Source organism: Lissotriton helveticus, chromosome 3_1, assembly GCF_964261635.1.
Source record: "Lissotriton helveticus chromosome 3_1, aLisHel1.1, whole genome shotgun sequence".
In the NCBI taxonomy this organism is placed as follows: Eukaryota; Metazoa; Chordata; class Amphibia; order Caudata; family Salamandridae; genus Lissotriton; species Lissotriton helveticus.
Genome location: NC_136061.1, coordinates 813,350,453 through 813,369,234, shown reverse-complemented (window position 1 = coordinate 813,369,234; position 18,782 = coordinate 813,350,453). Strand labels below are relative to the sequence as shown.

The following is an 18,782-nucleotide window of genomic DNA, read 5'->3' as shown; positions in this document are numbered from 1 at the left end:
TCACATAAAAGTCATATCTAAATTTTACACCACACCACTTTCAAATGTCACCAGCCACCACTGATGTCCCTGGAAGCTAAACTCAAATCATCCAAAGCCCGGCAGCCTCTCTGGTTTTAGGCTTGCAGCTAGAGAAATTATTCAAAGAACTAGGAGGCACTTCATTGACTGCTAAACGGAAAATGAATTTTGTTCAAGATCCTATATATTTGCCATCATGTGAGTCTTCAAACTTGCTTCGTGCTCTTGCAGTCGCACTCAGAAGAGTGGAGAACCCTGGATTCAGACAGACCTGCCAAAGAAGCTCTTATTTTAACAATGCCTTGAACCCCTAGAATTAATGCTCACACAAACATAGATATTTTAACACAATTAGTGTTTTATGTGTTAACCTAATATAAATCATATGAATTAGAATGATACCTCTGATGATAGATAAATTAGCAATCAAGATTGTTATACAGGTGAATAAAATATAGACCCCAATCATTATTCATCACACAACCCTAAGCAAATAGTTTACAAAGTTCCTATTTGTCTGACAGCATCACAGTGTTACAGTATGTTATTTAATATAGAGCCATGTAATGCCCCACTTACCTTTATTGAACCAGTGTCTTCTTAGTAAAGTGCCCATATGGACAGCATGTCCCTCAGCTTCTGGTTCTCTCTCTGTCCTGCCTTAATTAGAAAGAGTGTATACACCTTTCACCTCACAGTATTCATGTTAGGCTGCTTGGGATGTATGACATTACAACGCATGCTTTTACCACGCATGCTTTTACATCGCAGTTTTTACAACGCATACCATTACAACGCATAGCGCTTTGGGGTGCTGGATAGTGAATAGTTTAATTTACTATTCCAACTCCAGTCCCCCTGGATAGTAGGGAAGGTGTTGGATAGTAAATTAAATCTATTCCCTATCCTAGAGCGCCCCCCAGCGCAATGCGTTGTAATGGTTTGCGTTGTAAAAGTTGCGATGTAAAAGCACTGCGTGGTAAAAGTTGCGTTGTAAAGGATGTTTCCCGGCTGCTTGTGACCATTTCACTATGAACCACAGTGTTGCAATATCCAGCAAAGCACAATGCCTTTCCTTTGAAGCATTTTGAAGTTTTAGCATGTTGATCACTTTATCACGGAAACTGGAGACTTAGTAAGGGCACACTGCAGAAAACAAGAATTGAGGTAGTGCAAAGAAATAAAGTGTTTCTGCTTTTCAGCATCGAGAGCACTGAGAAGAAGGGCATGGGGCAACTTTGTACACACAACAAAACATGATTCTGCCTCATTTGCCACAAATGAAGCAAGACTCATTCATTTTAAGAACTTTGTTTCAGACTTGATGTTAAGTTAGCACAGCTGTGTACACAATATAATGCATCTAGACATGTCTCTGACACTGTAACAAGACTTCCTCTGGTTGTGCTGCTTTCCCTTATCTCTTTTGAGATAATACTTCTGCCAAATGGAAGTGTTGTAATTAACAGATGTTGTATTGCTCAATATAGTACTCAATCTACCAACCTCTGAAGGATGGAAAACTACGTTTGCCAACCTTGGGTACAAACCCTTGTCCTTTGGATCACAGCATTTAACAGTAGCATCAGATATTCTGTGTAATGAACCATCCTCCTGTCTATCTTACTGTCAATACTTTGAAGGTCTTCTCAGTGTCTCTGTGTTTTTTGAAGAAAATATGTACTTCAGTGGCTCATTTGACATGAAAATGTAAGTTGACATTGAGCATGAAGAGAGTGTGTGACTGTGATTGTGTGCTTACGTGTGTGTACACATCCTAGGCACCACTTTACTTGGTAATTGTTGAGATGAAAATAATTATGCATGCCCTTCGATCCAGTGGCGTAATGAAATTTGAGGGTCCTCTCTGCAAAGTACATGGAGGGGTCCCCCAGCGGAGCCAGTATGGAGCTCTCAGGCCACGGTAGGTGCTGAGGGGGTCCCTGGCGCAACCCACTGCACCGCAGGGGCTGTGGGGGCCTATGTTACGCCACTGCTTCGATATCAGGTAGTCTGCCACTACTAAGCCTCCACCACCCCTAAACACCACCCATCCTTGACTACTAGAACCTCCTCACCACCCCTAAACACCACTCAATCCTGACCCCTAGAACCCTATCACCACCCCTAACCACCATCCATCCCAGATCCCTAAAAAACCCTGATCACCCCTAAACTCTACCCACCACTGATACCTAAACACCCCTTTCTACATTCAAACTCCACTCATCTCTGATGCCTTAAACCCCTCATACTCCTAACCTCCACCCATTCCTGAACCGTAAAGCCCTTTCTGGCAATAAATTCCACTCATCCTTGACCCACAAAACCCATCAGCACCCCTAAACTCCACCCATTTCTCAATCCTAAAAATTATTTACCACCCCTAAACTCTATCCATCACTCAACCTTAAAAACCCTTCACAGCCCTAAACTCTGCCCGTTCATTAACCCTAAAAACATCTCAACTCTCCTACACTCCACCCATCCCTTAACTCTAAACAATCCTCACCACCCCTAAATTCCACTCATCCGTGAACCCTAAAATCCTCACCACCCTTAAACTCCACCTATTCCTGAACCCTAAAAGCCCCAACCACCCTTATACTACTCCCATCCCTGAACCCTAAACACATCCTTCTACACCAGAACTCATCCATCACTGACCCCTAAAAACCCTCATCACCCCTAAACATCACCCATCCCTGAACCCAAGAACCCCTCACTGCCCCAATTTTAATGTCATTTAGAACAGTTCAGTAAAATTAATTTTCCTTTAAAATGTGTCCTTTAGGGGGGTGGAGGGTCGGACTGTTGGTTTTCCTTTTTTTGGCGTATTGCCTCTAACAGACCCGCTCCATGCATTTACTAGAGTAATAACGCTTACTGCGACACTTGTTGTCTAAGATGATTCTGAGAGCTGGGGGTCATGTTTTCAATTTTGCTATCTGTTCTGGAAATCAATAAAAAGATTTAAACCACAAAATGTGTCCTTGATTTTTTTATATTTTCTTAAAACAGCTTTTCCCTAATATTGCTTTTCTATTATTTAGTTTCCTGCAAAGAGGTTTCTCAGTTTTTGTTTTGCTATAAATTCACATACATGATAAAAAAGCATCTCTTTCCTATCAGGCACCAGTGCAAGGAGCGCACAGTGACTGATAAAGGTGTATAGGGAGACAATTTCAAAAGAAGTTGGGTCACTCTGTCTTTCACATCTTCTTCATATTAATGGAATTCTAGAAGCTAGGGCTAGAGAGGACAATAGTTTCAATAATGTGGTTTTTTTTGCAATCGGCACGAAGATCTAGCAGGATCTTCTCAATGATCCTGATGTATAGTAACAACATGTTAATAACCAGCCGCGGTCCGTGCAGGTAACAGCGGTGGAGTGGTGAGGCCCGGGAAGGTGGTATTTCGAGGGACGATGCAGAGGGAAAATTAATTATTTATTTAATTGTCCCTCTACATTGTCCCTTGCTAGGCCCCACTGCCCCTCCGCTGTTACCTGCACGGACCGCGGCTGGTGATAAAATTAACATATTGTGTTGATTTGCAAGGATAAGAACAATTTGGAATGTGAGAAAACCCCAGGATTTTTTGCATAGTAGTAGGCAGAACTCTAGCCTAGAAGACTATCAGGCATAAGATCAATAATTGGAAGAGTTATGTATGATTATATACTGCAGTGTGAGGGCGAGCTGTGAAGTTGCATGTGAGGCCCTGTGTGTGTATGGTACAGCTGGAGTGTTATGAGGTGTACTGTGAGTTGTATGGGGTGTACTGGACATAGAATGTGTGCTGGGGTATTTAAAATCATTTGTTGGATGCTGAGTAAATGCTACAAGGCACAATATTAGTGCAGTGTGGTACATTGAGTGTTCTAAGATGCAGTGTTAGTTTAGTGAGGTGCAGCTTGAATGCTGTTTTTGTGTGAATACTGTGATAAGGCGTGAGTGTGGAGGTATGCATTATAAAAGTTGTGTGCTGCAGTATGAATGCTATGGGTTGGAACCGGTGTGCACTCTGTCACTCTCTTACGGATTCCCTATTGTCTGCCTTTCGACGAGTAGCACACACTTTGACAAGGATATTAATGGATGAACACGATGAAGTCACTTGCGAGACTGTTGGAAGAACACATTTTCAGAAATTGATTCCCGGACTACGTCTTAAGACTGTGGCACAATACATTCGGATGTTTTTTGAAGCTATGCTCTTGTACATATAATATACACGTTCGGAATAATGATTATATTATACTGTAAATAATCAGTTTTTTGTGTGTAAAACACGCTACATATGATACCTTTTAATCAACGTTGTTTAGACCAACAGGGTGGGCGGGGTAATCTAAATTGATGTTTAGAAACTATCCAGACACTTTAGGATAGCGAGCATAATGCTTGGTGGGAGTTGTATTGTAATACCACGAGGAAGAACATAATTTATCAATATTCCACAGGACCAGCTTGGTTTCTACTCAGTTAGTGTAAATAGGGAATTTAAACATACGCAATATTTAGGATGGATATTTGGTGAGGGGAGGGTCAAGATATCGTAAATGGAGAGTAGTGGGAAACACAGGGTTAATAAGAGTCACCTTGGGGCGGAGTTGGAACGTAGGTGTTTAAGCAGCAAATGGCGGGTGAAACACAGTTAGTGAACCACCTGGGAGGGTATGAGAAGGATGTTTGTAAAGGTAAGGAATACGATGGAAGAGATTCCGCTCGAAAACCTACTTTAATAACAGCATCTGAATTTGCGTATGTATAAGGACAGTTATAATCAGCTTGGAAATTAAATTGAGGCATCACATTGCATCTTGTATGTTTAAGATAATTACACGGGGATGTATAAATTCAACTATACATGAGGAGAACAAGGGAGGGAGACCTAGACATCAATTAAGAATTTAGTGGCGGTTTATGGTCACGGTTAGCAGGAAAACGTTGAAAAGGTTATGAAATAATCGCTTAGAAATGTGTTTAAATATGTACAATGATACATCTTTTTTGTATTGAGACATTGTTTTTTAATTGTAGAAATACCCCTGATGAAGGGCTATGACAAGGCCCGAAATGCATTGGGTTATCGTGATGAATTTATGAAGATTACCTGCATACACTCCCAGCTACCGATTAAGGCCTCGGCATGTCTGTAGCTTTTGAGGTTATAGTGATGCAAGTAGAATACCTCGCAAGTGACTTTGGATAAATCATAGATACCGTGAATAACTTGAATAAACTTTGAATAAACGTTGGAACAAACTTGGTTTAAAACGTTGCATTATTGAAATGCTCCCATTATCGCTGTGCGTCCGGTAATGGGGAAAGAGTTTGCCCCATTTTTCCATGGGGTGTGACAGCAGTGAAGGGCAATGTGAGAACTGAGGGCTTTCATTTTAGCACAATGCAAGTGCAGTGAATTATGTTGTGAGTTCTGTGGAATGTAATGAGAATACTGATTGTGAAGTTTATGTGTTGTTGAATGGTTAAAGTACAAGTGTTGTGGGGAGCAGTGGAACAACCTTGTTCTGAGGGGCGTGTGATTGAAGTGCACAGTAATGTTGTGAGGTGGATGCTGTAGAGCTCCATGTGAGTCCTTTACCTGAGTAGACCCTGCAAAGCAAGAGTCCTTTACTACTGTGCTGAATGTATGACATAATATCGACAGACAGAATATCTACATACAAAAATATCGACACAAAAATATCGAAATCAAAAATATCGAAATTATATCTACATAATGGTAAGTACAAAAATATCGAAAAAATAATATCGTTGTACAAAAATATCGAAATTAAAAATATCGTTTTTTTAAATGTATTAATAATAATTTAAAATTAATTTAAAAATACATATAATTTTACAAATATTAACGCATGTTTTTACAACGCAGATACTTTTACAACGCATAGCATTACAACGTAAGTATTGGTAAGTATATAATAATTTTTTAATGTAAATTAATTAAAATTAATATAATATAATTTAATTTAATTTAATTTAATTTAATTAATTTAATTTAAATTTAATTTTACTTTAATTTTTACACTGTACCCCTGTACCCCAAAAACTAAAAACTGACCCGGAACCCTAAAAATACCCCTTTACCCAAAAACCAAAAACTGACCCTGAACCCTAAAAATACCCCTTTACCCAAAAACTAAAAACTGACCCTGTGCCCTAAAAATACCCCTTTACCCAAAAACTAAAAACTGACCCTGAACCCTAAAAATACCCCTTTACCCAAAAACTAAAAACTGACCCTGAACCCTAAAAATACCCCTTCACCCAAAAACTAAAAACTGACCCTGAACCCTAAAAATACCCCTTTACCCAAAAACTAAAAACTGACCCTGAACCCTAAAAATACCCCTTGACCCAAAAACCCAAAACTATAACATTTTAAATATAATTATATACTTACCAATACTTACGTTGTAATGGTATGCGTTGTAAAGGTATCTGCGTTGTAAAAACATGCGTTGTAAATGCATGCGTTGTAATACTTTTTGCGTTGTAAAAGTTTCGTTGTAATGGTAGTGCGTTGTAAAAGTTGCATTGTAATGGTTGTTTCCCTATAAACACACAACCCACTACACATAAATAAATGAAATCATTTAATCACTTAATAATTATTAATTACCAATTAATTATTAATTAACAATATCAAAAATTAATAAATTAAAAATATTAACACATTAACTCTAATTAATTTATTTTACTACTTAATATTATTTCATTACAAATTAATTATTAATTAACAATAACACTAAATTAAATATATTAGCACAATAAATCTAATTAATGTAATTAACTAATTAACATTAATTAATTACCAATTAATTATTAATTAACAATAACAATAAATTATATATCTTAGCACATTAAATCTAATTAATTTAATTAACTAATTAATATTAATTAATTACCAATTAATTATTAATTAACAATAACACTAAATTAAATATATTACCACATTAAATCTAATTAATGTAATTAACTAATTAGTTTCAATTAATTACAAATTAATAATTAATTAAAAAATATTTAAAAATATATATTAATTATTTAATTATTATTAAATTACTTCCCACCCTATTCCCCTATAAACCCACAACCCGCTCTGATACTAAAACGCAAAATGTTAACATAATTACTAATTTTCAAACATACATTTCTAAACATATTTAGCAAACATATAAACAACATAATAAAATACATAACACTAAACATCAAAATTTCGATATTACTAACATACATACCTTAATCTCGATATTCTGTCTGTCGATATTATGGCACATCGATATACTATACCATCGATATTAAAACATCGATATTATTGTATATCGATATTTTAATTTCGATATTTTGTCTGCCTACCTACTGTGCTACCATCAACCAGTGGAAAGTGTTTCCTCTTGGCAGATAGTTCTGGACTTAGAATCACATTAGTTTGTATGGACAGGGTAATGCCCATGTGAAACCCAAAGATTTGGGAGATAGTGAAAAAATGTTTACACCCTATCAACAGCAACCTCCCACAAGCACACATCTAAAATCTAAAATCTAGAAGGAGCATTGTGTGATTTTCAGTAGTTTTGATGACAAGTGGATTTTGCTGTGGAACTATATAATATGATGAGCTAGTGAACTGCGTGAAGTACAGAGTCACAAAATCCCGAATAGGATATATCGTAATATCTGGGCTAACATGTTCCATTTCACATTCCCCTAATCCAGGTGAGATGTGTAAAGTCAAAGTTGGTGTAATGTATTTAGGTAACCGGTTTATGTGAGTGGATACGTCTGTTGGCCTGTGCTACTTGTGAATGGACAGTTTTGCATGAGGTTTCATGAATACTTCTTCATTGAAAAACTCAGGAGGAGGACCCAGGCACAGAACTATATCAGCACCACACACAGACAACCTGCCTTCGTCTTGCTTTAGGAGGGCTAGGCAATGACCATCCTACTTCCAGCATATTGCCTAAAAGGCATATGTGAGCCATATGTTCTTTGGAATCAGTGGACATGTTACAGTCATGAGTGCTGAGCTAGACGGAAATTGACTTTAACTCACAGCTCTTATGATGTTAGGAGATGCAGAGAAGAGGGAACAGAATCACAAGATAGAATAGACAAAAAGGAAAAAAAATCTGCTCAATTGTCACATAAGATTTGGTTATAATTCAGAGCAAGTCTTTTAGGCAACCTGAAGGGGACTAAATGTGTCTCATTCACTGGCTAAGCAGGACTGACCGAATAACAGAAGATTTAAGGTTAGGGTTGAACTAAGGAGTGGTGTTCATTGAGAGATATATTAAGAGTAAACATTAATCAAATTGGAATCTCTAGAACCAGTGCTGGAACTTTATGTGTGAAGTTTGAACATCCAAAAACATCTGAGGAATTAAGGAGCATAGGAGGGAATGGAGGACATTAGAAGGGAGGGAAACATGGGTTGCCTCAGCGGTGAAAGACATAGAACAATGGACAATGTAAGAAGAAACCAGTCATAGGATCAGAGAACGCAGGATGCAGTGTAAAAGTGAAGGAAAAGTCTTTGATCATATGTTATGTTAGAAAATGAAAAGGTAACTTATTTGTAAATATCGTTTTTCATTGTAAAACAATAATAGATTCATTCCGTTCAAATTTAAACCATCTAGTGATTGAGCTTGGATAAGTATTTAAAAAAGTGGGTTCTATATAACTCTTTATGAAGTTGACCAAATTCCACACTATCCTCTCTAGTCTCTATTTCCCACCAGAAGAGTAAGAGAAGAAATGGTTACTCCAGAGAGAGGCCTGACCGATAGAGTGGATAAAAGGCAAGCTTTGAGGTATACATATACCTGAGCAGGTGGCACAGCATTCTCCTGGAGGCGTGTAGGGCTCAGAACAGGACAGCTGACATGTTATTTCTTCACAACTCACTTCACCACGCTGAAGGAGAAAAATAGTACCCATTGAGTGCAGTCATAGGTTTTAGGAGAGAGGGAAGAGGGAAGAGCAAGGAGATATGAAAATGAAGGTTCAGAGAGGATGAGATTAAAGTGGCAAGCAAGGGACAGAGAGCAGGTGGAAGATAACAATGGAGAAGAAATACAATAGATAAGGGGAGTGGATATGAAGAATCACAAGAATCTATGAAAGGGAGAAGAGATGGAATTCAGTGAAGGGTGAAAGGAGTGTTAGAAGGAGGTGATGATAGAGTAGAGAAAGAAAGCAGAAAATAGCAAAGGAGAAGTGAGATGTAGAATCAGGGGCGTATGCGTGCACAGAGAAAAGGAGGACTGTAGGCATTAAAGAGAGGTGGCATCTAAAAAATTTTGCAGACACCTGCATAGTAAGGAAGAGGGAGATGGTATAATGGTTGGGTAGAGCATGGGAAGGATGAAAAATACTGAAACAAGAGTTGAATCCAATAAGCAGAGAGCAGTAATGGGACTTTAAAAAAAATGTGATGGAAAAGGAAGGAAGTTAAAATATGGTACAGGTTATAAGAGGCAAAGATGAATGTGAAATAAAAGATTTATTTTCTCGCTGCAGAACATTCAATATAATGTCATAAGGTGAGCATGAGACTATCTTTTCTCTTCATCACATCTCACCTCTCATTCCTTTCTCGTGTTGCCTGCCTCTCTCCAGCCAACTGTCAATTTCTCTGCCTTCCACCCTTTTCTCCCTTCATCATGTCGCAAATTCATCCCGTTCATGGACCTTCACTGACCCACTCACCTGGCAGGTGCACTGTGTGCAGGGGTCCTTCTCCATCTGGAAGGCTTGTCCATCCAGGACCTTCCTCCCTTTGTATGTACAGTCTGCAGAGGGAGAGAGAAAAGGACTGAGAGGCCAGAATGAGGCTAAGTCTTCAACAAAGAATAGTGGGAGTTTGTGTCTGTGGTTCTGTGCCGCTCTGAGTCCAGCATATTTTATTTTGAAGAGCTTGCTGATAAGGCCTAGACACAATTATTTCTTATCTTTCTTCTCAAACAGAAAGATTCTCTGACCCCCGTCTTTTTCTCTTTGTATTGGGGTACCGAAGAAACTTTCTTGATCCTTTCTCCCATCCCCACCCCACATTTGGCCCTTTCTCTTCCACCACCATACTGCTTTCTCTGTTGCAAAAGGCATGGTATAACACAAAGGAAATGCCATTCTAGCAAATTACCATGAGAGACAGTTCAGTGGGTAATACAAATGCTCTGTTCATTCTATTAAGGGAACCCTATTCTTCCCTGCTCCTCAGAGTTTCTACACATACTTCTTGTATTGTTTATGTCACTTACAACATTTCAACCTTTGAACTTTCATGCACTCTGCTGCAATTAGACTCCACAGCAGTGGGACAGAAGAAGGAAATTTGAAAGCTAAATTTGACCCTGTTCCTGAGGTGAGGGAGTAAGATCCAGGACAGCAAAACAGCACAATGTGAAGTTGCCTTGGACTCGAAAAATCACTGCAGGAAAATCTCAGCTTTTCCCCCATAATAAATTTGCACCCCCAGCTCCACTTGAAAATGTTAACTACACTTGGGGAGGGCAGTGGCCTTACAATGCAACATTGAAGCAGGCAAAATGTTTTGCAGGTTGGGCAAGTAGATGAAAGTTTATAAATGAGTTCACAAAGATGAGCGTATGCATAAGTATGATTTACTTTTGCAGTACTCTTGGTTTACTCAATAATCTCAGGAGTACGCCTGACTTACTCCTGTATTCTCCTGTAATGCAGGACTACTAAAAGAGTAAACCACAGCACAATATCTGTGAATGGGATCTACTGAAGTTTTTTTTTTTTTTTAAATGGAACCCGCAATAGGAGACATTGATCACAAACTAAATTAACGCTTATCAAAATGTAACCATACTTTGGTGCTGCATGGTCCTTGGCTCCATTTGGTGCCTTTTTCTTGTTTGGTATATTTTCATAGAGCTGTTTTGAATTTACACTTAAAAATTAGGTTTTTGAGTATAACTCTGTAAAGGAAGAGGACAGTTGCCAGGTGTCTGCAGCCCTATGTTAACATTACTAAAGGTGGAACTGGGTGATAGGGTTAAAGGAGTTCCTTAAAGTCATGTATTTTTAGGTTTTGTATTGTAGCCACTATTGACACCTTTGCTAACCTTCATTTCTCTTAAACACTAGTTTAAGGGTATTTCCTGTAGGTGTTTAAGGTTAGGAATGATACGTGTGTCTGGTGAATGTGTGGGAATAAGAAGGACAATAGCTCCTGTAGTGTTTGCCGACGGGCATAATGCCCATACCAAGAGAAAGTTAGTTTTCGGCTGATGTTTATGATAGAGCTGTTGGACCTCTGGTGAGTATGTCATCCAAATTGATTGACGTCCACAACGCAGCCATGGCCTGAAAATGGACTCTTCAGAGTACGTTTACAACTTTTTCAGGGCATTATGAGGGTGTTTCTCTTTGTGGTGGGCATTTAGCATGCATTTATTATTTGTGTGACGATGACTAGAAGACCCTGTCTGGTAAAGCAATGAGTGGTAGATGGATGGCCTCTAACCAATTATGCTTCAGGCCGGAGCATTTGAAAGGCGTAGGATGTTTTTCCAAAATAAAGGTGTCCACAAACAGAATGACTTTCTGCGACTGCATTTGCTACAAGCGAGCGCTGTACAAGGTGAAAACATAATTGGAGTATCTAGTGCTTTGGTCTGAAATCTAATAGATCAGAGGTCATCCATTTACCATTCGTTGTTGAGGGATTTGTTGTTAGGCTGTCTGAGAGGAATTGCCTATTAGAGGGCATGAGTCACACTTCTTTAATTTTAACCTAGATTCTCCGATGAAGACTATCCAAAATGAGTCTACTTTTGAGGAACACTTGAGGTTCTTTGTAAAGGAAAAAAAAACTTTATTCAAATTAAGTTTGGGAGTGGTGTGCTAACTTCACTTTTAATAAAGAAGTTGATGAGATTATGGTAGAACCAAGACAATAGGTAGTAGCTTGAAATGAGGAGTGTGGAAATCTGAGAGAAGAGCGTACTGAAACTGTGATCATTTCATAGGTGATCACAACCTGAGCATGCACAATGTAGGGGCTATTTGCCCAGATACAAACTATAACACTTTGAGATGGCCAGCATGTACAAAGACTGAGCAAAACAAATAGGAGGTACCCCTGATATTTTGAACAGGGAGAGGGGTTGGAACAGTAGAAAAATTTGGAAATCCCTGTCTAGCAAGACAGCAGATAGCTGTTTTTAGTACTTATGGAAGTGGTCTGGTTTGAAAGGGATAATATTCTATACCATTATATATAGGGGGCAGATTTACCTACTAGGTGAAGCACTGTACTCCAACTTAATGAACTTAAAAACGCACTTGAATATACCAAACAGAAAAAGTTTTTTGTCGTTAAAAATGATCATAAGAATTTATTTACCTCCCAATTGGGTTACAATCTAACACATTATCACAGATAAAGAAAAAAATAAAAAAATAAAAAACCACTTAACATGGTTGTACAGTATTATATAAAAAGTCAAAAACAGTCAAAAACTTTATTCAAATTAAGTTTGGGAGTGGTGTGCTAACTTCACTTTTAATAAAGAAGTTGATGAGATTATGGTAGAACCAAGACAATAGGTAGTAGCTTGAAATGAGGAGTGTGGAAATCTGAGAGAAGAGCGTACTGCAACTGTGATCATTTCATAGGTGATCACAACCTGAGCATGCACAATGTAGGGGCTATTTGCCCAGATACAAACTATAACACTTTGAGATGGCCAGCATGTACAAAGCCAGTTTTAGGGTGTTAATGGAAAAGGAAGACTGTATCTTGTGAGAAGATGATACACGCCCAACTCACAAATACAGTCAAGTCATATAGTACCCTGACTCCAACATGGATATTTTCTTAGCCAACATTTAGAAGTGGAGTCTCATTGAGTGTGTTAGGTTTGCATCTGCTACGTTTTGAACAGTGTGCCTCTTCCACGGTGGAGACACAAATGCATATCTGAGTGTAATAGGAAGCAACAGGACAGCATACACTGTAATCTAGGAAAAAAAGTGAGAGGACTGCAAACACCTTGTTTGGAACCCGCTGACCTCCTGTGAGGGCTCGGTTCGACAGGAGAGTCTTATCTTCACCATTCTATGCTAGAATACGTAGGATCTGCAGCTGTGTGCGGGATACCTACCCGACTCCCCTGACCGAGTACCTGGAATTGTGACCACTCCCCGTGTTTTTAACCTTACGGCTAATCGGTGCCTTGCCGTCTGATGCAGGAAGTTGTGATTCTCGTGAGACAAATGAAGGATACACCGGGGAAGAAATATTTATAGCGGATTGGCCACGGGTGCATTACAAATGTGCTGTGTTTTCCCCACTCCCTCGGCGTGAGAGCCCTGATGAAGGTGCGCCCGTAGATCTGGGCCCTGCACCGAAACGCGCGTTGGCGTAACGTTTTGGGGTCCTGCCACATCGATCTGGACTCTCTGGCATTTTGCTAAGAAGACTCCGCAGGATCCTATTCATGTGTCACTCTGGGGATTACGTTGAGGAATTTGCATATAGTGTCTGATGTTGAAGTGGATGTTTGTGTATGACTGGATGAGAAGATGGAAGATGTATGATGAGAGGTTGATGTGGGGTCTTTATATTATATGTATTTATTGATCTATGTTTTATGAACTGATGAATTTTTGCATTATGTTATCAATTACCTTGGATAAAATGTGTGCAAAGAAAATATAAAAAAGAAAATAAAGATATTGTACATTTAACACTTGAAGTTTTAACTACCCTGTGGCCTGTTCGTCGGCTATTGGTGAGCTCTATGTTGTGCATTTAAATCAGTGGACTCTTTGTGGGCCATTTCTTGATTCGTTTGGGTGGACTCTTTCTTTTGCAGTAGTGTAACACCTCCACCATGGACAAAGATGACAATAAAAGACAGAGGCTAGTTTGCTGCCTTGCTTAAAACATGGCATCAGAAGTGAGTAGCCTGAGCAGTGACATAATAGCAAATATACTACCTCTTGAATACAGAATAGCAGCAAACCGCGCTGCTAAATTCAAGGAATTATGGACTTACCCTCGAGGACATGAGAACACTGATACTTATTGATGTGCTAAGGATATCACTCAGACTTAATGCTGAATGTAGATTAGAACTGACATGTAATCCTGCCCCCATACCAACATGCAGATTCAGCCATACGTATAAAATAGCAAACAAATGTACCACTGAAAACACTTCTCCAGTGACAAGTATTCTTGCATACAGGACAGAATGTAGATTCTCCCATACACAGAAGACTTATGAGCATATTTAGGGTTTGCAGGCCACTAACCTCCTTACATCCTTTTTCCAACACCATGGTGGTGAGCCACTTAGCATATTGCATGTTCTCCCATCTTGGCAAGGCATTTTTGTTGGAAGTACTCCTATTGAGGTCGTGGAAGCACTTTCAGCTAAAATGCCTCGTATATTACCCCACTATATCATTGGCAGTCCTCCTTGAAAGGTTTCTTTGATTTTCCAAAAGCAAACATGTAAAATGAGGGTTTGTTTCTGTAACCCAAAAAACAAATGTCCTGAATGATGTAGAAGACTGAGTCAGAGACAGGCAGGGAGTGGCCAATGCCTTTGCAACCTACTATTCTCACCTATACGCTCCTGCCCTCATTGCCACAGCTGAGGATTTTTGTGAATTGCTAGCCGGCCTCCAACTCTCCAGTGTCTTAGGCTCAGATAGGACCCTCTTAGAACAAGAACTTACGGAAGGCGACAGGTTGCGCCACATCTTATGCACATGTTCCTTGACAGTCGTAAGATGGGTATCTTGCGTAGGGATCAGCGGTTGGCCAGTATAGTGCTCTTATACAAGGATGGTAAGACACCGGAAGAGTGTCCCTTCTATCAGCCGATCTCTTTACTGAACACAGAGGTCAAAATGTTTGTGAAATTGTTTGCCACTTGCCTAATACGGGTGAGTCAGACACTCATCCAGCTAGACCAGTTGGGCTTCATGCCAGAAAGGAACACCTCAATTAACCTGCTGAGATTATACTGTGTTCTAGGCCGTGCCGTGGAGTTCCGAGAGAATGCCCTGGTACAATTACTTGATGCACAGATAGCCTTCAATACGATTGAGTGGCCCTACATGTTCGAAGCCTTGAGCAAATTGGAATTTAACCCTCATTTCATGAACTGGATAAGACTCCTATACACTGACCCCCCAGCCCAGGTGATGGTGAATGAAGGCATGTCCCCCGTTTTCCAACTCTGCTGTGGCACGAGACAAGAATCGACACTTTCACCCCGGTCTTGTCTTGGAGCTCTTGGCCACTTGGATTCAAGGGGACCCCCTCATCAGGGGATTGCAGTGGTCTACAGACTGGGAGGGCAGGATCTGCCTCTATGCGGATTACATGTTCTATGTCGCAGACCCAGTTTTTACCCTTGACAGGATAAGGCACACACTTACCCTATTTCTTTGGTATTCTGGTTATACTATTAACCACCATAAGTACATTATCTATCAACTTGATAGTGGCGCACTGCGTCTGCCTTCTGGCTGTGAGGCTTGTGTTGTTTCAGAATGTTTTTGTTACTTGAGGATCAACATTATGGGAGACGCAGCCACTTTCCATGCGCACAACTTGGAGCCACCGCCCACACGCCTGCAAAGTGACATCCAGCACCGCCTTTATTACTCCTTTTTTTATATGTGCTCCACAACACACCCTATCCAGTCCCAACATCCTATTTCCAGGCAATTGAGAGTGTAACTTGCACCCTTCTCTGGGTCATGGGCCTCGCTCGGATAGCTAAAAAATAAATAAACCCGGGGTTAGTATGAGGGCAGAACTGCCCTGCCTTATGTTCCAAAGTGTACTTGGGTGGCCTAGCTTGTCGCCATTAATCACTGGGCCCACCTTCCTGCAAATAAACAGGCCTATTGAATGAGCAAAAATATTATGCGACCTTGGGGATACCACAGGGCAATCTATGGGGATAGATGCTCCACAACCTTCCCTTGCCATAACGCAGTCAGCCTCACCATATGGCACACCACACTGACTGCTCTGGGTTGAGGAGGCAAGATCACACGGGCCACCCCCCGGTGGGACAACGCAAAGCTAGGTACCCTTGCAACACAACAAGTCTTTGACAAGTGGGACCTTATTGGTTTGTGTAGGGTTGAGGACCTCTGGAAACAGGGGGAGATGGTATCCTTTGCCGACTACAGAGTAAGTACCAATTGGCATCCACTGAAACCTTGCGTTATCTTCAAATATGTCATGCCTTGTCTAAGGCAAGGATCCCTCTGAATTATCCCTACTCGAAGACAGATTATTAGACAGCGATATGGCCAGGAAAGCAATCTCTGTCACTTAAAAAAACTGATTAACAATTCCCCTGATACTCTGGCCCACCCATGAGAGCACTGGCACAGGGATCTTGGGGCTTGGAGATGCTGAATGGCCTGAGGCTCTAGCGTCTCTCAGAGAGGTCGCTATACATTCAAGGTTTCGGTTAGTGCAACAAAAAATCCTGCATAGAAGTTTTAATAAAATGCACTACCATGGTGAAGATGAGTAGGGCAGAGACTGCTCCATGTAGCAGACAATGTGGTCAAGTGGAGAAGTTTTTCCACATAACAGGGAGCTGCCCGGTCCTTCAGTCCTTGTGGGAATCTGTGGTCACTTGTCTGAATACTGAGTTTGGGGACACAGTAGAGGTATCGGCAAAGTGGTGCCTACTAAATATTTGGGATGCAAATGACCTTACCCAAATGAAGCAGATCAGAATGACTATGGTGTCGATGGTGGCAAAATGCAACATTGCATGAATGTAGAGGGCAGAGCCGGCCACACGTTTGTGTGACTGGGAGTGAGATATGGATTGGTGCATGCTGGCGGAGAGAGTGGTCTATGAAGGTTGGGGCTGTCTGAATAAATGGGCCAAAGTCTGGGGAAAATGGAATGCCTACCGTGGTGATATATGTGCTGCCATTGTAAGTGCCAATCATGATGTTCTCCACCTTGGGGTCCAGATTTGGCGGTTACCTAATGAAACGTTTGTTTGGGACGGAAGGTTCCTGGATGCTGTTCTCCTATGTTCTTTTTTATGCCAAACTGTGTACTGTGTATTTTCTCTTGTTCTTTTGTTTAGCTCCATTCAATAAAGAGATCTATACAAAACAAATGTCCCCTATGGGCAGTGAATTTTCTCCCTACAAATTGGGCATTTTTAAAAATTTCTTATTGTTGACCTCCACGGCCACCTGCATGGCAGACCCAGACAGGAAAATTCTGTGTCTAAAAGCCCACCCAAAATATGGCAGGCCTTATGGCACAATATAGCTGGTGGTGAATGGCTTTAGCCATCAGCCACAGTCCTGTTGTAGTGGCTAAAGATTTCTGACAGCAGATTCTTTGCAGAAGTCCTGCCAATACCTAAATTGACCACCTACACCTAAATACAGGGAAGAAGTAGCATTTATAAGGCAGATGTAAATTGCTTCATATTTAAAAATACAGCTTAAATACTTACATATAAAATAGGGGCAACAGTGACAATTACCTCTGCATACAGGACAGCACTCCCCCTCTGCATGGAATGGGTACGTGCAGCTAACTGTGCACTCAAGGGGTGAACATGCTACAGAGCCGAACTGCAGCAAAAAGACAGGAGAATGGAAAAGGTCAATTCTACTGCTAACTTAGAAAAACCTACATTTCGCACAGCAGTGGGATACATCTAACACTGTTCTCCAAATATCCATATTGGGTATCACTGGGAAGAAACTGATGACATAGCCCAGCACAATTAATGCTCTTATATTGAAGTAGGCCAACCATAAAAAGGTGGCCCAATCATAAAAACAGCAGTCAACCAAAGGGAAAATATAGAACTACAATTCTCAATAGATACCAGTCTCTCTTTAAGTGTAAGGCTTGTGATGCTATAATTAGCTTCAACCTCCAGGAAGAGACAGCATGGCAATGCCTACTTACCAGGCAGATGCAGGTCAAGCAGGGGTCGAAGAGTGATGGAAAGCTCTCATTGTTCTGAACAACTGTGCGACCATAAGAGCACCCTGATAAAAGACAAGAAAGAAGGGGATCCTTACTGTTCCAGTGCAGGTCAGCTATCATAATCTACGCAGCCCGAACCCATGGCAGAAACTAAAACAATATGTAGCTCAGTCACTATTGGAGAATAAGCGACAAGATTTAGGGACAAGACCAGATATATTCTGGTCACAGTCTGAAGACTCAACGTACCAGACCCAAACAATAAATACTGCTAATGTGCAATCTATCTCTCTAGGTAAGTACTGGCAGTAGATGGACTCATCAATTGACCGCCTGTTTCCACATATCAAGTTCAAGGGATACTTTATTTCGGCCTAATAACATATGAAAATAAAGTGCAACCAATACAGCTTTTTCAACATTAAAATTAAGCATACACATTAAGATATTTGATCGATAAAAAATTGTAAGATATAATAAATATCCTAAAACAAATACAAGTATCTCAATCATTCTATATAAAATCATGTATTAAAAAGGCGGAATCTTGGGTCATAGTGGGGAAGTAGGGTGAGTTAGTCGGACTTGCTCTTTCTTTAAAACTGCTTGGCGTACACACCACATTGAAAATAGATAGCGGGACACTGAATATGCAATAGGCATACTACTATCATATTTTAGGATCTTAAAAGCCTGTGAACAATGCTAGGAAGTTCCAAGATTCCTACATAGCT

General features: G+C 40.2%; 1 protein-coding gene across 1 annotated transcript in view; it reads right to left on the bottom strand.

The window, feature by feature from the left end:
- Window positions 1–18,782, bottom strand: part of VWCE (von Willebrand factor C and EGF domains) — a 584,388-nt gene that overhangs the window by 10,518 nt on the left and 555,088 nt on the right. Inside the window, exons 20-23 of the mRNA XM_078681086.1 lie at window positions 18,028–18,110; window positions 17,594–17,684; window positions 9,771–9,853; window positions 8,885–8,975 (exon numbers count right to left, since the gene is read on the bottom strand). Coding sequence (XP_078537212.1) covers window positions 8,885–8,975; window positions 9,771–9,853; window positions 17,594–17,684; window positions 18,028–18,110 — 348 coding nt within the window. The remainder of the gene's footprint in view (window positions 1–8,884; window positions 8,976–9,770; window positions 9,854–17,593; window positions 17,685–18,027; window positions 18,111–18,782) is intronic.